Source organism: Crotalus tigris, unplaced genomic scaffold (assembly GCF_016545835.1).
Source record: "Crotalus tigris isolate CLP2741 ecotype Arizona unplaced genomic scaffold, ASM1654583v1 scf7180000018371.15429387391:27106975, whole genome shotgun sequence".
Classification (NCBI taxonomy): domain Eukaryota; kingdom Metazoa; phylum Chordata; class Lepidosauria; order Squamata; family Viperidae; genus Crotalus; species Crotalus tigris.
Genome location: NW_024096970.1, coordinates 6,160,633 through 6,184,051, shown reverse-complemented (window position 1 = coordinate 6,184,051; position 23,419 = coordinate 6,160,633). Strand labels below are relative to the sequence as shown.

At 34.1% G+C, this 23,419-nt stretch overlaps 1 protein-coding gene across 1 annotated transcript in view; it reads left to right on the top strand.

The window, feature by feature from the left end:
- The window catches only part of STAU1 (staufen double-stranded RNA binding protein 1), a 36,038-nt gene that overhangs the window by 8,767 nt on the left and 3,852 nt on the right, over positions 1 to 23,419 (top strand). Inside the window, 11 exon segments of the mRNA XM_039351237.1 lie at positions 4,264 to 4,541; positions 6,656 to 6,780; positions 8,305 to 8,320; positions 8,323 to 8,448; positions 11,334 to 11,472; positions 12,828 to 12,993; positions 17,130 to 17,228; positions 18,597 to 18,809; positions 19,221 to 19,358; positions 22,171 to 22,317; positions 22,640 to 22,712. Of these exon segments, the coding sequence (XP_039207171.1) occupies positions 4,337 to 4,541; positions 6,656 to 6,780; positions 8,305 to 8,320; positions 8,323 to 8,448; positions 11,334 to 11,472; positions 12,828 to 12,993; positions 17,130 to 17,228; positions 18,597 to 18,809; positions 19,221 to 19,358; positions 22,171 to 22,317; positions 22,640 to 22,712 (1,447 nt within the window). The 5' untranslated portion in view covers positions 4,264 to 4,336.

Below are 23,419 nucleotides of genomic sequence, written 5' to 3'. Positions count from 1 at the left end.
TTTGTAGTGTTGCTTTGTCATTTTTTAGAAGTGATCTCTCTAGTCTACTATCACATCTTTATGTAGTTAATAATATTTTTCCTCCCAAACTATATAGTACAGACATTGTAGTTTTGCCACTATAAGCAAACCTTTCTGCACCTGGAAGACAGGAGAAGATGAGAAAGAGTCAGCTATTAACACATTAATAATGTATATATTAATATATACAAGGGCAATTCAGAAATAAACCTTGGTTTGGTTATCAATGACAGACACTCACAGATACAGAACTTTTATTATACACATTAAAAACTACAACATTACATTATTTTTTGACATAATCGTCATTCAAATTGAGGCACTTGTCATAACGTCTTACAAGGTTTGAAATTAGTAGTAGTTGCTTGGTGGCAAATTGGGCTATGGGGGTGGTGGTGATCAAAAACATCCCAATGGAACTGCTTCAAAAGTTCTTGGGTATGTCTAGCGGTGTGCTGGTGAGCATTATCATGAACCAATACCACACTGGAAGTGGTGCAATAGAAAATCCCACCAAATGTGAAGATGCCAAAGGAGTACTGCTAGTGAAGTTCATGGAGTATGGTTCGACCATCAATTCAGAAGTCTATTGTGAAACGTTACGAAAATTCAGATGAGCCATCCATAACAAGTGTCGGAGCATGCTGACTTCTGGTGTGGTGTTGGTTCATGATAATGCTCACCTGCACACTGCTGAAAGCACCCAAGAACTTTTAAAGCAGTTCCGTTGGGATGTTTTTGATCATCCCCCCAATAGCCCAGATTTGGCACCAAGCGACTACTACTAAGGAATTTCAAACCTTGTAAGATGTTATAACAAGTGCCTCAATTTGAATGGCAATTATGTCAAAAAGTAATGTAATGTTGTAGTTTTCTAATATGTATAATAAAAGTTCTGTATTTGCGAGTATCTGTCATTGATAACCAAATCAAGTTTTTTTCCGAATTGCCCTTGTATGTGGCACTCCAGAAACTAACCTCCTTTGCCCTCTCCTGACTATCAGGACAGTTCTAAAATGTTCTGTGTAATACAAATTAATTTGTAGAGCTTTACAATATAAATAATCTAAGATAGTCTCTCTTTCTATCTGTTTATACTGCCTGAATGGTGGAATATTCTGAATATTTCAAGTATTTATAGATTATTTATAGATCAACAAAGATTTGGGGCAATTTATATTGCATAAAATGAATGGAAAAGAGTCATTAATAAGTCTAATCTAAGTCTAATCTATGGTTACCCTAGTATCCTCCACTCTCATATGCACTCAGTGAAATATAGTCTTAAAGTAGTCTTAAAAGCCAGGAGATTGGGGGCATTTTTATGGGTGCAAACTGAATCTATGTAGGTTATCTTGGTCCACATAGGTCTTTAAAGTGGTGTCCACCTCTTTAAATTGAACCTGGAGCAGACTTTAGCAAATGTAGCAACCAAACCATAGATGAATTGTAAACAAATTTATTATCCAAATTAATAGCCAAACCATCCTATTTTGGACTAGCTAAAGCTTTTGAAAAAGAACTCCATATACAGTATGCCATTTTAACCTATATATGAGATGAGAAGGACATGAGTCATTATTGCCAAGGCATTCTGGCCCCATAAAGTCCACAACTGGCACATCAGGCAAAAATACCAAAGGCATCCTGGCACAGTGGTTACCTGCTTTACATTCAGGAGAATCTCATTGGGGAAGAGTGCAGTCCCTATTAAAAGCCAAAGATAGAACAGGGATTGAGTCACATTGAACACTGACAAAAGCAACTTTGATTCAATAATTTGATCTGAATTTGTTTTACCCATCCAGACCTAGCATGTTGGAGTCCATTACAGGTAGTCCTCAACTTATGACCACAATTAGGAACAGAACTTCTTTTGCTAAGCAATGTAGTCATTAAGTGAGTTGTGCCTAATTTTAATGTCCTTTTTTGCTGTGATCATTAAGCAAATCACAGTTGTTAAGCAAATCACAATTGTTAAGTGGATCCAGCTTCACCATTGACTTTGCTTCTCTGAAGCCCCCAGGAAGGTTGCAGAGGGTGATCATGTGTCCCCAGGAATATGCAACCATTCTTAATACATGTCAGTTGCCAAGCATCTGAATTTGGATCATGTGACTACAGGGACACTGCAATGGACATTAGTGCAAGAACCTGTTGCAAGTCACTTTTTCAGCACCGTCATAATTTGAATAGTGGTAAAATGAATGGTCATAAGTTGAGGATCATCAGTGTGTTTGTCATATATGTGGCATTTTTAATGTATATAATTGGGAGATGTGCAGTTTAAAGTAGAGCTATAAAGCATCAGATATTCACACGGGGCATTTCACAATATATTTCTGTACTTGGAGGCTAGTTGTAGTACTCAAAGCAAAGATAAAGGAATGTTGAGCTATGGGAAATGTGTCTAATCCTGCTTTGGTGACTTTTTTTAAAAAAATCCCATTTATGATGAATTCTTATTTATATTGGGGGTTTTTCTCCCTGAACTCTTTGGAGGTGACTGTTAGCCCTCACAAGTACACTAGACAGGAAACATGACTAGATGAACTAGCTCTACCTTATTATACAGAGGCTACATTAACAATCTTGCAGGATTGAAGGCACGCATTTCAGCCCACTACTTTTACCTACTTGATCCATTAGGGTAGATCCTTCCTGAGGGTTTTTGTGTATGTCTGTGTGGGTGTGTATGTGACCTTTAAGCCACTGCCTCTATTGTCTGATTGTTTCCTAGGAAGCATCTCTTCCCTTCTTTACCCAAGGTCATTCACACATATTATTATAGTAGCAACAATACAGGTAGTCTTTGCTTAACAACTACAGTTGTGATCAGCAAAAATCCAGTGTCATAGTAGTTAAACAAGACATATGGTTATTAAGCAAGCCATCATGGTTAAAGAGATGTGACTTCCACTTGTGACTTTATTGATGACTTCACCATTGACTCAGCTTGTCGGAAACCATGTATGTAGTGCCTGAATGGTGTATAAATGCAAGATGCTGCAACAGTGGTAAACATCTGCCAGTTGCAAAGCACCAAATCTCAATCACATGGCTTTGGTGAATGCTGCAGTAGTCGTAAGTGTGAAGACTGATTATTTTTTCAACTCTGTCATAACTTTGAACAATTACTAAAAAGTCATTAAGTGAAGATGCCTGTATTTTTAAAGGAAGATTTTAAACCATTCCATATAACATCTCTTTCTGCCTGTTGGTAACAAATACAGCAGACGATCTTACTCATAATTTGCTCTATTATTTTATTTTTGCAAGTTCCTCCCCCCGTTATACTCTTTCTTTTATAGGAAAACTGAGTAGTTCAATCATTACAAAATATTTTTTCTGTTGTTTGTCCAAAGAAAAAATAATAAAGACTTTAATAATTTTGCCTGGTTTGCAGCCAGATGTCAAGAGAAATGTATCCATAGTGACTAGAACTGTAGGAAACTGTGCTTGTGTTTTAATTTTTTTTTAACTTGGCATACTTGTTGTTATTTGTCTTATTTTTGCTACTGTATAACCTTAATTTGTTACAGCATAAATGATACACAAATAAAAACAAGACAATTAAATGGGAAATAAAGATAGCTTGCAAATTACTTTGTGTTTGACACATCCACTCTAAATTTGGCATCAGTTGTGACAGCCTGCAGAGTACTTGGAAATAAATAAATGCTATTAGCACCCAATGTTTGAGCAGTATTTATATTTCCTAAAGCTGAAAATTGGTCAGCTTTGTAGTTTTGAAGAAATATAGAAACTTTTCTATTAAAACTCCTTTTTTTGAAGTAAATAAACCCAACTATAATAGATACTAGAAATGTTTATTTGTGACACTGGAAATTGGAAGAGTTTATCAAATACTATTATACATTTCATATATCCTAGTATGTTAAACCTGACTCACTTAAAGTGAGTAGTATCTGGTGTTTTTGGAGTAAATTGCGTCATTGGTTATAAAGTTTGCCTACTGAAAGATTTTAACTATTACTTCTAAGAATTCATTAATATATTTTTATGACTCTTCTTTTATGTGTTTTGATGCCTAGCTGTAAATGGATTTATTGATTTATCCAGCAAGAATGATTAGCTAAAAACTATAGGTTTGTTGCTCCTTGTAACCAAAACATATTAATTCTTTTATTATGTTGACAGCCGTCTCAACTGTATATTTAATCAGAAAATAAGAAAAAGCATCTCACTAGCATAAATTTTTATTTTATTTTCTTTTTAAAGGTACAAATTCAAGCACTTATACAGAAAAAAACCTGCATTCAAGGCCAAGTTTACCTGCACTGATTAGGTTTGGATGGAAATAAATATGTCTCAAGTTCAAATACAGAATCCATCTGCTAGTCTTTCTAGCAGCCAAATACTAAACAAGAACCAATCTCTCGCACAGCCTTTGAGTATTCCTTCTCCCACTAGTTCTTTGCCCTCTGAAAATGCAGGTAGACCTATTCAAAATTCTGCTTTACCCTCTGCATCTGTTACATCTACTAGTGTTGCTGCAGGTAAGCTTTAAAATATCTTTGATATGTTTTGACATTAATCTTTAGTTTAAAACATTGAAAGCATTCCATGCTTTTCATGGAATATTTTTAAATAAATGAAATTCTTATAAAAGAAGCATTGCATGTGATTGAAATGTGTGAAAACAGCAAGTATTTGCAAAAGAAATGTTAAACATTTTTCTAATTTCACTTTATAAAAGTTTTCTATTTTTCACCATTTATCAGTCAATCTGGGGTTTTTTGATGCAGTGTATTCTGGTCTAATATGTAAAATATGCAAGAATATTTGTTTAATGATACTTTTCGGGGAATTAGATTTTTGATCCACATGTTGGTTCTATTAGCAACTGACAAATTATTTTAGGTGTCGTATTGTTTTCTTTTCTTTAATGTTTCCATTAAGCATTAAACTGAACAAAGCTTCTAAGGGCAGATTAGTAAATCTAGAAATCTGAATAATTTTCTCCTGCCCCAGCCTGTTCTATTGCTTGATTTAAGAGAAAGGAAAAGACCAGATGTATTACTAACTTATTCCTGCAGCTGTCTTTAATCAGTCACAATAAAGGCTCTACCTTCTAAATCATGATTTAGACTGAAAATATTAAGAGCTGTAGTTATGTTTTATTAATCATTTTCAAATTTTAATCAAATGTTTAGCTACATTAAGCAGGAATGTAATTGTTTTAATTTCAGCTTGGTACAGTGTGTGAACCTGGCCAATGTGGTTTGTAAACCGTAGCTTTAATCCCTTGTGCAAATCTAGCCAGTTGTGTTTAATAAACAAGGGTTTAACAATTTGTGACTTAGGCTGATATAAATGGCCATTTGTCATTATGAGGAACCCATCCAAATTAAAGTTGAAAGTCATGCTTAGAAATAGCTGAATGTATCCATTATGTGCTAATTTTGAATATTGTACACACAAGCTATGAGAGTGGTGTTGCATAACAGTTAACATTATTGATTCTGTGTAGTCTATTTGATAAAGTTTAATACAATTAATAAACCCTAGTTTTATTGTTCCCAACTGTTAATTTTAAAAGGCAAGAGATAAAATCTTGATAAAATCCAGTCTTGCTGTACATTACCAGCTTTCTTGCAATTAGAGCTGCAAACCAGGAAGCCTTTAAGCTGTTTCCTGTTATATGATTCTAATCTCAGAATACTGTAGATTGGAGGACAAAGACATTGTGCATTTGTGACTTGGATCACCTTGTTATTCTCTGAAATTTATGCTTTGGCATAAATTAGAACAATTAATCAGTGGAACAACCTGCCTCCAGAAGCTGTGAATGCTCCAACACTGGAAGTTTTTAAGAAGAGACTGGACAGCCATTTGTCTGAAATGGTATAGGGCTTCCTGCCTGAGCAGGGGGTTGGACTAGATGACATCTAAGGTCCCTTCCAACTACTACTACTACTTATTATTATTATTATTATTATTATTATTATTATTATTATTATTATTATTATTATTATTATTATTTCCTAATAGGGATGAAATTAGGTGACAAAATAGTAATGCTCTACCTGGAGTGAAGCACTCAAAAAGTTGTCTTTTTAAAGGAAGTATTGGGAAAGACTGAAAGATGAGAACTGAAATTTTTGTGATTTTGTTTTTAAAGTATTAAGAAATAATGCAGTTAATAGTAAAGAAAAATGAATTCTTGGGGTGAGAGCAGCTCCAAGAACAGGGTTTACTATTACGAATGTGCCATTGTAATAACGTTTCAATCAAATATATGTTACACAGCCGCTAATCATCAAAGCAAGGTTTAGATATGCAGCTTATTTTCTTTTCAAACAAATTAGTTGTATTTCAGTTGCCAGAATTTATAATAGCAATATTCACTGAACTTAAATATTGCTTTCAAGCTTAATTCTGTCTCGACATCTAAATTGTCTAGAGTGAATCCATTAACTTTTAAGTTGTTAAAGAAGTCAAATGTAATTGACATGTTGTATAAAATATGTTATAATAGCTGAAGGCTCATGCAATATATGACACATTTCATTTTCTTAAGTTTGCATGATATCACTAAGAGGCCAGACAATTTTCAGTTTTATTGAAGGGATTATTACAAACTGAGGTAACAATTTATCTTACTTTTCAGTTTCTTCTAACATGGCAAACCCCAAAGAGAAAACACCCATGTGTCTTGTGAATGAGTTAGCCCGTTTCAACAAGATTCAGCCTGAATATAAGCTTTTGAGTGAGCAGGGTCCAGCTCACTCGAAGGTAAAATTGTTTGTATGATGGTTATGTATTTCGCAAAATGGTGATCTCTTGAACAAAGAGGGTTTATGGGTGTACATGAAAAAGACATAAAGAAAGTTTACATATAATCTGTGGTATAGCTATATTAGCGTGAGATCCTAGGGTTTTTATTTAAAAAGTGATAGGAAATCACAACAATAAATAATTCTACAACGAGACCAGTTTAGTTTTTAAACCCATCCCACTGTAATATATTAAATCAGTGGTTCTCAACCTTTGGGCCGCGACCCCATTTGGGGTCGAACGACCATTTTATGGGGGTCGCCAAACAACGCGATCTACCATTTTTTCCCCTCAGGGGGCGCCGCCGTGCATGTGCGCCGCGCATGGGGGCGGCGCTGCGCGTGGGGTGCCGCTGTGCATGCGCGCCACGTCCTTATGACCGGGGTCGCCGTATAAAAACGTTGAGAACCACTGTATTAAATCAATACTGGAAATTATAAATCAAATTAAAATATAAACTCTGTAAGAAAGCTCAGATTTTGAATTGGCACAATTTCATGTGTAAAATTGTAATCCAAGAATGGTTTCTAGGTACCGTATTTCCCCGAAAATAAGACCCAACCGGAAAATAAGCCCTAGCATGATTTTTCAGGATGCTAGTAATATAAGCCTCATCCCAAAAATAAATCCCAGTTAAGATAGCCAGACAGATGCATTTAATACCATATTTCCCCCCAAAATAAGACCGAACCTGAAAATAAGCCATAATGTGTCTTTTGGAGCAAAAATAAGACCTGATCTTATTTTGCGGAAAACATGGTAATACATTGTTATGGGATGATTTGAAAAATTAAATTGGACTTGTAGTAGAATTAATTACTGTTTTTATTTTCTATCACTTTTTTCAAAACCACCTAGTATCGCATGCTTAGATAACTATAGGTTTTCTTCCTTTTGAATTATATCTACTGCATTAACCAAATGTTTTTAACTTAAAATTTAACAGAGACATATACGCTTTATTTAGAAAATGGTTATAAATATTTTATAATACTACACATGAATGTTGCACTGAAATATGTTATTTTTATATTTCAGATTGGTGTACCTTGTTTTTCTAGGTTTTTTTTGTACTTGTGTTATTCATATTTATAAACTTTTAACAAACTTTTTTTAAAGAAAAACACTGATACATTAATACAGCTCAATGAACAATGTGGATATAGACTTTTCTGAAAACCAGCCACCTTAGGGTAAACAATTATGCTTTGGCCTCATATGAAATTCTAGTAATGAAATAGAAATAAAGTGTGAATGAATCAGAACACCAGTATTATATGTTGTAGTAACTACAGTGCTCTAATAGTTCATTTTGCTAAATAATTTATACATATTCTATACAGCAATCCTAAACTTTAGAATTAAATAATCAGTATGTTATACTAATGATATATGGATGATACAACCTTTAGCCTTTATACTTGAACACTATATGTATACATGATCAGGCAGTGAAAGCTTAAGCTTACTTCTCATTTACAGGTGTTTACAGTGCAGCTGACTCTTGGGAAGCTGAAGGAACTAGTATTAAGAAAGCTCAACATGCAGCTGCTGCCAAAGCTTTGGAAGGGACAAGATTTCCTAAACCTACAGCTCGCCCATCTCGCAATGAAGGAAAGAATCCAGGTACAGTATGAGCTGCTGCCATAAGAAAGGTAGAAATTTCAGTGATATATAAATTATTGCCAGAACTTGAGAATTTTGCCTTTGCTTTTAAAGAATAATCTTGTGCTATAATTAACATGTTAGGAAAATAGCTATCTATCTATCTATCTATCTATCTATCTATCTATCTATCTATCTATCTATCTATTTATTTAGTATTTTAGTGTGACTTGGCTTAAATGATGTAAGAGAAATAAATGTATACAATGAATTAAAGTAAAGTGTGGTAATTGCTAGGTAGAATTGAACTCATGTGAAAATGAATTGCCCATTTGACAGATATAAATATTCAATTTTGAAATGATCACATGATTTTTCATTTACAAATGTGAAATTCGGTTAATGAGAATTCTTCTTTATCCATTGATTTATTTATCATTTTAACTCCAGAAGTAGATCACATTTATGTATATTATACAATTTATTCTTTAAAAGAAAGACATATTTTTTTAAAAAAAATACTGATTATTATATACTATTTTAAAACTGAACATTTGGAGTGGTATAAATGATATTTTTGCACATAGGTTTGCTAAACAGCAAGTGCTAGTAAATAAAAATATAAAATTGCAAATATTCAAATGTATAACTTTCCTCCACTGAAAGATTCAGTGTCTTATTTGATCCTATTTTGAAATGTAATCAAGGCAATATGCTTTTACAACAGAACAAAAAAGTAGCAAACTCATTCATGACCTTTTAAGATTCACTGATAATTTTCAAGTCTGTTTAAATAGATACTCTTTCATAGGAAAAAACAATGACCAGACCTGTATTTAATTTGACCCAGTCCAGGTTGAGAGTTGCAAGCCAATTCAGATTTACATGTGAGCGTATGTGACTGTGCATATTTTAATCACAAGCAGCAAATATCAAAAACATAAGAGCTTTAAGAGGAACATTTTGCTTGATTGAATAACCTGATAAATCTTTTAAATCTAACCCACTGTTGCCAGAATCATTAAAGATATATAGCATGATGTGTTCTTTTACCAAGTAACAGTGATGTAGCTAACTTGAAAATTAGATCATTTATAGTTTGCCTTGCCTATTATGTTTGTTGTAATGCCAAATTTAGAAGATGACTGCAGAATTTGTTGTTCATAAATGTCTTTGCTTTCCTTGAGATCACAAAGCAATGTTTAAGTACATGAAGTAGTTGATCTTGAAAACTTAGGCTAAGATTTAAATAGCTCTTTTAGGGATGTGGTGGTTTTTTTGGTTTCATGCTAAAGGAATTAAATTGCTATTTTCTCCCGCATTTTTTATGTAAGACAAATACCCTTGTCTCCTACTTTTCGCACAACAACCATATACAAGTAGACTTCACTAAATTACTGTGCTGTTTAGCAACTGTTCAGTTAGCACTGAAAAAGCAACTTTATGACCACTTCTCACATTTACGGCTGTCATAACATCTGTATGGTCAGGTGATCAACATTTAGGTGCTTTGCAACCAGCAAACATTTACAACAATTGTAGCATCCCATGATCACATGATCATAGTTTGTGCACTTCACAGCTGGTTTTCCAACAAGCAGAGTTAATGTGACATTGTAAACACATTATGATCAATTGATCTTTTGCTTAAAGATTGTTACTTAGCAACAGAGATGCTGGTTTCAATTGTGGTCATTAAGTGAGGACTACCTTTATATTCCTTTAATAATTGATTTTTGAAAGCCTCCTTAGATTTTCAGGGATAATTGGGTTTTAGGATAAAACCATTTTTTCTCCTCTGCACTGCAATTACATGCCCATTATGGCCTATCTATCTTTAGCTAACTCTGCAGTTGTCTGGCTCTTTTTCTGTTTTTCTGTTTTACTTTAAACGGTTTGGGGATATAAAATAAGAAAAATTACTGTTTCAAGTATCCAGGAGAACATACTCTGAGAATACTCAACATTTTTTTATGTAAGCCTGCCTCTGTTCATCCTTAGTCTTAATCCTTTGTCCTAAAATATTTCATATTGGTTGATAAATATTGTTAATGCTTTGGTGTAAAGCTGTTATATAGGTGGGCTTTTTAATGATCTGTTGGTTTTATCTGTGAAATGAGAACTTCAGCCTTGAACTCTTGCTTTTTTTGGTAATTCTATAATTCTTTCACAATAAAACATTGGTATTTAATCTAGACAAAATAATCCAGAGAGCCTCTTAATGTGGGTTTTGAAATCTTGTTTGTTAACCAGAGAACTTCATTTATATGTTCTGTTCTTGCTGCAGTCTCATTCATTCCAGGTGTCACTTCCATTTGAGTTTTCAGAAATATATACTAGGCTGCAGCAAAAGTACATACCTCAGAAAACACTAGTGTCCTTGGAAGAAGCCTATTTATTACTCTTTAGGTTTATGTGGAATTTTGATTTGCAAACATTGTCCTATGCATACAAGAAATGGTTGGCTATTATGCCAAAGCTGAATGCAAGCTATAGGCAGCATGTGTTTACTCTCAGTGAAGTGAAAAAAGCATTTGCATTTAATCAAGCATATATAATGCAAACCTTCTTAGTAATATATAACTTTCAATATCTGCTGTACTTTTCTCCCTGTCCATGCAACTTAAAACTTTCTAATTAAATGCTTGTATACTGTTTGCAAATATTCAGCAACCTATGTGCTGTAGAAAGAATGTCTTCAGATATCATTTCCATTAACAATTTTTAATTAAAATGAGTACGTTCCCTTAGCAAATTTACAGTAAGATTGCAATATAGTTACTCTCTGTCATTTACCTAGAAGTCTTGTTCTTCTTCCCCTACCCCAACCCTCCCAGGTTGTTCTCAGCATTTCATGAAACTTTTAAAGAGTTTCACTTTTAATACTTGCTCTATCTTTGTTTTAGATAGTGTAACCCCCACAGTGGAGCTGAATGCGCTTTGTATGAAACTGGGAAAGAAACCTATGTACAAACCTATAGATCCTTATACAGAGATGAGGTCCACCTACAACTACAATATGAGAGGCGGTGCTTATCCCCCACGGTATGTCATACTTCAGCACTTTTATATAGTGAAATCCTGCATTATCCAAAACAGTTTTGCTTCTGAAGAATTTTTTTAAAATTTTTACTATTAAATGTATTTGCCGCCCATTTCGTTTCAAAGCGACTGTGTTCTACTGGTCTTCACAGAAACAGCAAGCTTTATGCATGAATTAATTAAATATATACTTAATGGAAAGTTATTGAAATACACTCTGATTCATACAATATAGTCACTGCTACTGCACTGTAATTTACCTTCACAAAATAATAGTGCAACTTTTCCAAGCATAAATATGATAATAGGTGGATAATTGAGCTGACATAGCTTTTTTCCCCTTTTTGGATAGGAAATGCACAAAAAAAAAGTCTGAGAGCCAAAAGATATTAAGATAACAGAATATGGGCAAAAAAATCCTGCTCTCCTTCTTATTCATGAACAGTACTTGGTGAGCAAAGCATGTGTTATATTGTTGAACAGAGCCTCTTGCTTTGCAGTATTCTGAAAAGAATAATATACCCTCTTCCCCTAGCATTGAAGCCTGCCTCCTGTTGTCCTGGTCTCTCTCCAGTGAGAACTGCTTAACACAGGGGTCCCCAACCCCCAGTCCATGGACCCGTAACCAGGGAAAGGTGATCCCTCAGATGTTGGCTGCATTACAGTCCTGAATGTTAGGCGGGATAGTCTTAGTATGATTACCACCCATTAGTTTCATAATTTCTTCCTTTTTTTATCACATTATGAGTTCTGGAGCCAAGCAGTACAGTTTTTTCAGATTATAATTTCAGAAGTTGATTTTTCCTTAATTGTGACTTAAAGGAGCATGCAGGGACAATAGGTCTTTGTAACACATCCTCTGTCTACTATAGAAAACCTACACACTAAATTCAATATTAGCATGCAAGTTTTGAAGGAATTATATGGATGTCACCATGTTTTTCGGAATTCACAGGTTCTATATCAGAATCAGACGGAACGTATTAAATACATGAAGAAAGTATGTTTGGGGTGGGTTCATGATGTTTTTGTTTGTGTTACTGGCTTTATATGGAGACAATTCTGTAATTATACAGTGTTGAATTAAGAATCCTCCAAAGGGGCAACTCTTAAGAGTTCCCTTGTCCAAATTGTCTGGGAATTCTATGAGCTGCCATTCCTTTATGTTCCGGAAGAGAACCGGTTTGGCTAATCTGATAAACACTGTGTGTTGTAATCTGTCACTCAAATATGTAAGGGCCATCCATTGTACATTTAGTTCAGTATTGGCTTTTATTGTAAGCTCTTACACTTTGTTTCCTGGCAGAGTAGCTTCATGTGGACTGGAAATCTGAAATATAAAATCTTTCTGTTTTTAGGTACTTCTATCCATTTCCTGTAGGACCATGGCTCTATCAAGTAGAGCTTTCTATAGGGGGACAGCAGTTTCATGGGAAAGGTAGAACACGACAGGCTGCTAAGCATGATGCAGCTGCTAAAGCACTGAAAATCCTGCAAAACGAGCCCCTGCCTGAGAAACCAGAGGTAGTATGTCTGGAGCATTATCCAAGTCCATTCAAAGCTTTTGATTATGCTTTGAATTCAAGTTCATTGAAAATAATAGTGTTCTGTTTAAGTTTGTGCAAAAGCTGTGGCATTGATATTTGAAGACTTATACGCACTGTATTTTGGGGACATTTATCCTGTTCCTGTGGTGGCTTTTCTAGTTTAGCTATAGTGAATCTATCATGTAGTTCTAACTAATCAAAAATACATCTGTCATTTAGTGTTACAGCATCTGAGAGATATTTAAGCTGATTGCAGGATAACCAACATGTTAACAAGTAGAAATTATTTTATTATAGGTACAGTAAACAAAACTATAATTTTGTTTGCTTAAAATATCTTTAGGCTATATGTTAGGGCTCCGTGGTCTTTCAAGGCAGCTTAAAGGACAAAGTAGTACATTCAGTATAGATGTGTAATCCATTCTAGTGTGTGGCTAGTCAGGGAGAGTAAGCTTGAGAATTGATTATAAATTGGCCAGATAGGAAACACTGCTGGCTTTAGCATGAATCTGTTTTTCAGTATTCATAGGCTTTTACATTGCCCAGTATCGAAACAGTCTCTCTCTCTCTGTTTCTTGTAGCTTAGTGCCTCGATTTATATATTGTGTTAAGTTACATTTGTTTATAGTTTATTCAAAAAAATTGCAGTTTGATAAGTTCACTCAATAAAATCACATTTTGTTTTTAAACTACTGTGGCTAGCATATGATGCACTTTATCAAAACTGAACATTGTAGCCAGTACCTTACCAATTACCAAGTATCTTATCAGTGGGTAATTTAAAGTACATTGATGGCAAAAAGGTGCCTAGTGAACCCATTCAAATACAGTATGTTGGTAAATCATAAAGCATTGGAGAAATATTTTTTCCCAGGGAATGTATTTAAGTAATACCATAGTGGCAAAAAATTCAATAATTCATGGAATGCTAGTCAAAGTTATTGATAAGGTTCTCTCTTTTTAATTGTCTGGTATGAATCCTTGTGTAATTATCAACACTTAAGCTGCACCACAAATTCCATTATTTATTTGAGCTGCATATTTTAGCTTATAGGAAAAAATGTGATCTGTTTGCAGCAGAACTGAATTATGGTACTATCCACATGCATTTGTGAAAGGCAATAAATGTATAATTGTTTAATTTGGTGTACTTTTAGAAGCTGCCTGTTTAGCCTAGTACTAGTTTTTAGAGAGTTATTAGTCTTTTTGCAGCATATTAAAACATGTTGTGGCACCCTGAAGTTTAACAACATTCATTATAACATTAGTTTTGTGGATAACAGTACACTTCATCAAATGCATGAGTACTGTCCTATATGAAAAATATTGTACACTTCATGGTCTGCGATCTCTAGAAACTTTGGTTAAGCTAAGGTACCAAGGGACTTATTATAGTTAGTAATGTGCTACTTGATAGCAATTCTACAGGTTCTTTGGTAGGGTGCTTGTCTAACATTGCTATCAAATCCTCTAAATTCAAAAGAGCAAAATCTGGGAACGTGTCACTTCTGTATTCAAAGCATCATCTGTATGAAAAGCTATGAGTATTACAGACACTTTCTAAATAGCATCAATCCTACTTGCTTTTTCTTTGTCTACCACTTCATTATTGCCTTGTAGCAGTATATTCTAAAGAATTGCTGTTCGCTTTGGCTTTCTTGATGATCTCCTTCATCCTGTATGAAGCTATTTTGCATGAAACTAATTTGAAAGAAAGGAGGTTGTGCTTGTGATGTGTACCATTGCATGGCATAGCAATATTGTTTTGCTGCTGTAAGTGGAAGAGCATGTGTAGCATATAGCTGCTTGCTATGAGTAACCTGAACAATGTATTCAGGCTTCTAGTGTATGTATGATTTTAATTAGACTTAAAGTTATTGTCCTTTTTTAAGTACGAGCAGAAGCTTGTTTGGATCTGATTTTAAGTGGACACCATAAAAATAGCTGATATAAAACACCTATTACTTTTGTCTCATAAGCTGACTTTCTCTCCTGATCTCCCTTATTCAGAATTGCTTGAACAAGTGATTATTCTCCGAAGCATCTTATTTGCCAGCATTACTGAAATATATATATATAAATATGCATGGATTTGCTTAAATACCAGGTGATTAACTTGCAGTGGAAAACTTGTTCAGGAATTGAAAATAAAAAGAATTCTGTCAGGGAAAATTTCTGGCTTTTCAAATGAAATGTAGGAGGCTTTGTCTTCCTTGCCTATATATTTCTAATGCTTCCAGAGGGCAAAACCATTCTAATATAAAAGCTAGAAGGAGAAAAACATGTTTCTATCAAAACTAAACACAGCAATCTTCTATATATAAACAAGCCAGAAGCTCCACACTCAGGTGCACTAATTTTATTACCTAGTTTTGTAATGAAACATCTGCAAACAAACAATCAAGCACCAAGAATTCCACAGTTCAACCCTGAGGTAGTCAGTCAAATTGATCACTGTAATCCACATTGGAAAATCTGATATTCATTTGAACCACCATTTTTTAGAATTAACTTTGTGTTTATATTTTCAAATACTGTGTAGCACACTGGACTATATTACTGAGATTTAATGTTGCCAGTTTGGACTGTACCAAAGCTTGTACATTTAAAGTTAGGATGACATATACAGTAAGTTTTTTACTTGCTTAAAAAAATTTTTTTAAATCTCTCTGGAACTTGGAAAAGGAGCAAATGGAAGTGTTCTCCCGAATAAACTAGTTTAGCCTCATGCTGATGAAAGAAATTTGTTAAGCTACTAATAAGGGAAATCTACAGATTTCTAAATTAATCTGTTCATTGCCCAATAACTTGTACTATTTGAAAATGCTTCCTGACATTTTCAAAAACATTCCCTTGTTGAATTTTGAACCTCTTTGTCCGACTCCTTTCTTCTGTAGGAAAAACATAAATTTGTTCCATTTTGCGTAATACTTTAAAAAATAGATGGTTATCAGTTCAAATTCTTGAGATGTGTGCAGAATTATTATCTGCCTTCAATTTTGTCAGAATTTCAACATGTTTAATTGTAAAATTATATCCACTTTTGGAAACTTTATATTGGGCTCAAATTTCAGCATTCTACGAATCTGGTTTTTTTTTTTCTCATTTCCTTACATTTTTTAAAATAAGAGTACCGGTATGTGTTGGGTATACTCAACCTTCCATCTTTCTGAGATTGGTGAAATGAGGACCCAGATTGTTGACGACAATATGCTGACCTTATAAACTCAAGAGAGTGCTGTAAAGCACTATGAAGCGGTATATAAGTTTAAATATTATTGCTATAGCATAGATAGCAATTCCAAAAATGAAATATGCACTAAACAGGCTATGCAGGGTATTTGAACCTTTTGCATACTTTTTTTCTTAATATAGAAACAGCTAAAATTGAAAAAAAAAATACTTGCATTTTTCCAGGTTTCAAAAATCATATTGATTTTGCCCCAAATAGGATTACTTTTAATCCTTTAAGTATAGAATAAACAGTTGGGAAATTTTCAAAATTATAGTAAAGGAAAGGAGTTCATGCCTTGCCTATTATAACAGTGTGTTCCTTCCCAAGCTACATGCTTCATATGCCCATACTGCTGTTAGTTTATAATATAATGGTAGGCTAGGGGCAAAGGACTAATGTTAGAACAATCCAAGTTCAGAGCTCCCCTTGAACACACAGCAATAATTGCATGGTTCCTCAGAAAGTAGCTTGGAAAGGGTAAAATGTATAGAAAAAAATCTTATTGGTTTTTGTTTACATAATACATGCTGAATTGTATTGTGCAACAATACAAATGCAAGCAATACCTGCTGAAACTCTAAAGTTTCATTTTTTTTACATGCTTACTGCAAGCTGTTGCATGTATACATCAAATATCCTTTCCTTGTATGTATCCCTGCATCTTTCAGAATATTCACAGATTTTTCAGACAATAACTTTGGGGCACTTCACTTGCATGTTAGGTAGTCCTAGTGAGACATCCCTGAGCCTTCAATTTAATCTGCCTTTAAAGACATGCTTAACATTCCTATACTAACCCTCTACTGTGTGTGGTAGTCTTGTTGTTAGTGAGCTAGTATGACAGCTGTGCCTCTTCAATGTAATTGTTCTTCTCTTAGATAAATGGGAGAGAACCAGATGATGAAAATCTCAATAAATCTGAAATAAGCCAAGTGTTTGAGATTGCACTTAAAAGGAACTTGCCTGTGAATTTTGAGGTAGGTTTAGTTAATTGCTCTAAAAGCGGTTTTATTTTAGCATATTGAAGGCAGTAAAACATTTAGCAGGGATACATTTGGGTCAGATCTGACTGACCTTTAAAACTGTATTAGAGTATGTTTCTTTCCTGGGTCCAATAATTAAATTGTTTTCCCTCTTAATAGATTATAAGTATGAAAATTAAAAGAAATAATATGCTGGCAGCAGCTAAATTATTCCATAAAGAATAGAATAGAATGAAAGATGCCACAAGTATCCTATTCTAATACCTCATTATATATTAATAAAGTTTATTAAATTGTAGGATATACAAATATATTAGCTTTAATTTAAAATTTAAGGATGACCTGAAAATAATTTTCACTTGCATGTGGAATTCCTGATTTTTGCTGCAATCCTTAGAATGTGTCCCACATTATTCCAGAAGAGTCTCCCAAGTCCTTAGGAATAGCTCAGGGGGGACTGCAGTGTGAATGGGAGGGAGTGTCAAAGTATGAAAGGGGAAAGTCAGAAATCTCTTTTGGCAAAGGGATGTCTATGAATGATTGCTGAATTTATTGGCTGTATTGACACATAATGCCCCAAAGTAGTTTAGTTTACTGTGGATCAACCACAGCAGGCATTAAAGAAACCACAGTTTGAATTTCTCCTTCTGGCAGTGGAGATAGTAGAGAAAAAAGATGGGAAGCTTTGACTCATTTTTATTTCATCCACATCAGTAAACTATGTTTTAGTGTGATGTCCAAATGCTGCCATTGGGTTTGATACTTCTTGAACATTAGAATTTAAAGATCACAGCTGTTGGATTATATTGGCATGAGAGTATATAAAAGGTCACATATATTCATGTTTAAGAATGTACTGATATTGTTTGCATGAAATATAAAAATATAAAAGAGTGTATTAAAATGTATGTCTTAGCAACAGCATATGATTCTTCACTGTGAATTAATGTAAGGATATTTGTTTAATGCTAGTATGCATGCATGTCCAAGTGTAGTTTTATTTTTTAAAAAATCCTTAAAAATTTGTGCTGGTCAAAATATTTACCATTTGGGCAATATTTACATCATAAGGGACTAATTTTATTTCAATGTTAATACAATGACAAAAACCGTGCAATAATTAAATTTATAGATATGTATCTATGTTTAGACTTTTAATCTGGAGGGATGCTATAATAAACGGGAAGGTTTTTAAAATACAATTATGTCCTGTTTATTAGGAATGCTAATTGATCGTCCCTTAATACTTCCCCGACAAATTTCTGTTTAGCTCATATGAATGAAATTTGTTACAACCATTGTACTTTACCATTTTTAATAAGTGTTTATCACGCTTTCACTCAGTTTTTACCTCTGAAACAGGTGACCCGGGAGAGCGGTCCCCCGCATATGAAGAGTTTTGTAACAAAGGTATCTGTGGGCGAGTTCATGGGTGAAGGTGAAGGCAAGAGCAAGAAGATTTCAAAAAAGAATGCAGCTATTGCAGTCCTAGAGGAGTTGAAGAAGCTGCCTCCCCTTCCTACAGTTGAGAAAATGAAGCCACGAATCAAAAAGAAAACGAAAACAATAGTCAAGGTGAGAGGAAAATACAAATATCTAAAGAAATTTCAGAGGGGAAGCAAAAGGACCTCAGCTTGCATTATTGATTAGTGTAACTCTGTGTTGCTGTTGTCATTGTGTCACTCCTATAACACTTGCATTGCTATGTGTGCTTGCTGCCCTCTGTAAGCCAAGTTCTCTAATTCTGTTTCAATGAAGGCTTGCTAGGTAGGCATTTCTTGTTCTTGTTTGGCTGCATGTTTAGTCTTATGCAGAAGTCTGTCACAAACATGACGTGATAAGTACATTTGCTTGGCGCTTTCAAATTATCCAGGTCTCTATAAAAGTACACCCATGATCCTTAAGAGTGTGTAATATGACTCCGCTGTGTTACAATTGTTCTTGACAGTTGTTAGCTGATGTCAGCTTTTTCTGTCCAAATTGCAGACGAGTCCTGAATACGGTCAAGGTATGAATCCTATTAGCCGACTGGCTCAAATACAACAAGCAAAGAAAGAGAAAGAGCCAGAGTACATGCTCATCACAGAGCGTGGGTTGCCAAGGCGTCGGGAGTTCGTTATGCAGGTTTGAACAGTTTGGCACTCTTTTTTGTGCATAAATTAATTCTAACAAAATCTATTGAATTCATAAATGCTGTTAAATATTAATATTGTAGTTGATTTTTCTGTGATAGCATCCACTGCCCTTGTCTGGGCTCAGAATTAGGGAAGGTCAGGCCTGGTTAGTATTCCTACTTGGGATACCAAGTAGGTAAAATTAAGTGTTAAAGAATCCTGAAAGAAGACAATAGCAAAAGATATCCATAATGTTGTCAGGAAATTTGCATGAGTACATCTATGTTGTCACCAAGGTGTTGATAATAATTGGAATAGAGTAATATCACTTATAAATAAAAGAAAGTAACCTTAACATATTTGGTAATAGGTCCCTCAAAGTAGTTTACAATGAAATTATAATTGAATATTGAAAAATAAAACACTTCATTAGAAATGAATATTTTTATTACTCAATTTTTATGGCTGGTCATCTCAGCTAAGTGACTAGTCTGGGAGAATGAAAATTAAATTTTTTGTAAAAACTACATTTTTTTCTTTCTTCTCAGGGAAAAGAATTTGTTTAATTTAACTTTGCAGGGAATTCCAAAATATAAGTATTGCTATTCAATTTATTCAGATCTAACTCCCCAAAGCAATATATTTACAAGACTATAATGCAAACTCTGGATGCATATTTAGGTGACATAACCTTTAATAAATTGAATCCAGAGTTCAACAATTTCTGTTTTCAGTGTTCTATGCAAATCCTACTTCACACATACTTGTATGTTCCTATGCCCATGTGACTACCATGCAAGCACAAGAAAGAGCATGGCTCCCCTAAGATGCTGCTGACAAGTAGAGATGTTCATGCAGGATCTGAAGAACTTCTTATCCATTTTGGATCCAAATACAGCAGGCCTCAACTTGTAACCAGTGAAGTTAACAGAAGAAGCAGACAAAAGATGTGTTGATCAGAATTCTGAATCAGCTGATACTTCAGAAAACGTCAGAAAATATGGATGATTGGCATCTATATATTAATAAGGAACTAGATAACCATGCTAATAGATGCACAAAAAGTTATATCTCCAGTCCTTACATGGTTTCCTGCATGTTTCACCCTTAATTAAAAGTGGTGAGGTTCAAGTTTAATAAATTATTTTATTATATATACAACAATGTGAAATCATAGCTGCCAGTTCTTCAGTTGCTTTCATATGCATCAAGATCTTCCCAAGAACTAGAATGTTATAATGTATCGGCATACTATATATCTGGATCCAAGCTGGGTGACTTTCTGTAATTGACAGATGGAAATTCTGTTAACAGACAAGTTTTCAACATGCCATCCAATTTTTTTTGCGTATGGCACCCAATGTGCTAGTAATCACTGTTGCTTTATGCCATAATCTTTCAACTTTTATTTTCGGATCTTGATACTTTTTGATCTTCTCCAGTTCTATATATTCTGTTCTGCTAGCCCCTGACATTGCCACATCAAATGTCCACACTTTCTTCTTTTCAACCATAGTTAAATTTGATGTATTATGAGCCAAGACTATCAGTTTTATTCAGAAATCACACAGTATTTTAATCTCATTTTCAACTACATGTTTTGACCAATTTTTCATTACTAGCTCATGATACTTTTTACAGATGCTCCAGTGAACATCACTATTTCTGTAACTGATACTGCTGATGCAGTACTCTACATCAGCAAATTGTTATGGATGCTAGGATTATTCTGATTGAAATTTTATATACAATGCCCATGCAGTTCTACATAAAACTGATCAATTTTGGAATAACCTGCCTTTCTTCCATAGACATTTAGTAATCAAGTTATTTGTCTAGACGGAATAGCAGTGCACAATACTTTCTTTTTCCTTTCATCTGAGCTTATTATATCGTGTTCTACAAGCAACAAGTACTTTCCACTTTATTTCCTCTCCCACACTGGCTTTTGGAGTAGCTAGCCCAGTCTTCCCAAACTTAGTGCTGTTATGCTGTGATTATAATTCCTCAAGTTCTTGACCTCACCAGGCTGGTTTAGTCCAACCTCTTCAACCCATACTTGCTTACTTCCTTCCTCTCTGCTACTGTTCCAAAATCTGTTTTTAATCTTCATAGATTTTCATATTTTTCAAGGCTTCTGCAAGGGAGTAGAAGTTTGGAAAATCTCATCTTTTCACAGTCAATTCACAGTCAATTCACATTTCAAATCCTTTGAAATCTCTGCTGAGTCTTGAAAATGTAGCACTTTCAGTGAACAAAATGACCGGAAATGACTAGCTTTTTTCTTTCAGCCCTAATAGTTTGATTAATATGGGACACAGAATCCATTGCTAAAACAGGATAAAGAGTTTGAAGCTATGTTTTCTTGATACTGTACTATATGCCAGAGATTTTAAGAATCTAGACTTAATTGTAGCATTGCAAAAATTTCTAAGGGAGATTATGATGTGGATTTGTCTGTGTTATTTGTGCTGCAGCAGATATAATAAATGAGAAGGCAGTGAGTGGACTAATTTATCTTTCCATTTGACATGGTTCTTCTGTCAGACTATATTTGCACAAATAGGTTGCTAAAGATCACCTGTGCTTCTGTTTTTTATAAAAAGATACAGGAGCCAGTTGGCATAGTGATTAAGAAGCTGAACTGGGAATGAGGTAACTTGAGTTCTAGTTCTGCCTTAAGCAGAACTGGAGAACTTGGAGCCAGTCTCTTTCAGACTTAGAAAAAAACCTCTTCTGTGTTGCCAGGAGTCAAGACTAACTCAAAAGTTCAAAAACAAAACAAAATAAAAAAACACCCTTGTTTTTTTCTGTATATCTAGGTGAAAGTTGGCATGCACACAGCTGAAGGAATGGGAACTAACAAGAAAGTAGCCAAACGCAATGCAGCTGAAAACATGCTGGAGCTCTTAGGATTTAAAGTCCCCCAGCCACAACTTCCAAAGCCAGCACTAAAGACAGAAGAAAAGGTAAGACAAAATTGATATATATTATTATTATTGAAATAATACCTAGATATAATGAACACTCAACTCCAGTTGACTATGGGTGCTTTCCATAAAAAAATCAGACCAATAAGAAAGTAAAATTAAATACATCCAGAAAATTATTTTGCAAAAGAAGATTGAAATTACAGCTTTCATAGCCATTCGCAGTAAAGGGAAAGCAAGTGTGAAATGACCACACTGATTGTGGAATAGGCATATTAAAACAAGACAAGAAGCTCATTATTTTGACTTAGAGTCTCATCTTCTGCATTACAATAATAAATCTGAATATATTTTCTGTTAGACGCCAGTAAAAAAGCCAGGTGATGGAAGGAAAGTAACTTTTTTTGAACCTGGGTCTGAAGAAACATCTAGTAGTAAGTGACCTTATTTTTTTTACTTCTTCTGTAATAATTATATTTAGTGAGTTGTCTTAAATGATTTAAATCAAGAAATAAATACCTTATAAATTGCTGATATAAAACTATTCGAAGCAAAATACAAATACATTATATAAATACTATACATTTGAAAATATTATGAACCTAAAGAGGTTAAATATAAATGTTACTGTTTTGAAAAAAAAGAGATAGAACATTGGCTATTAAGTAGATGCTTCTGATTAGATGAATATACAATAGAATTTCTTGTATGTGTGTTTATATAGTTTGTCATAAAATTTGCTCTGCCACAATTAATAAAAAGATAATCTCAAACAGAAACACAGATTATTGGCAACAGTGGAAAAATAAATGTTTCAATGACATAAATGCAGAAATCAGATAGTTAAGTAGATATTAATTAGAAATAGACAGTCTCCCAGACACCTTTGGCTGTTTTCCAGTTAGTGATCCACAGTTTCAAACTACAGTACATATGCACAAGCTATAAAATTGCTCCCTGCCCCAAATGGGTCATAAAGCATAACGTAAAACGTGATACAGTACATTGCATTCAGGTTCATTTTAAACCAAATTGGTTTGTTTTTTTTTTTAAAAGAAATATATTATTGAATTAATAGGGAACCCATTATAAATTTTTTAAAAAATAATTTTGTCCATTCTGATAAAAAATTGGAAATTGG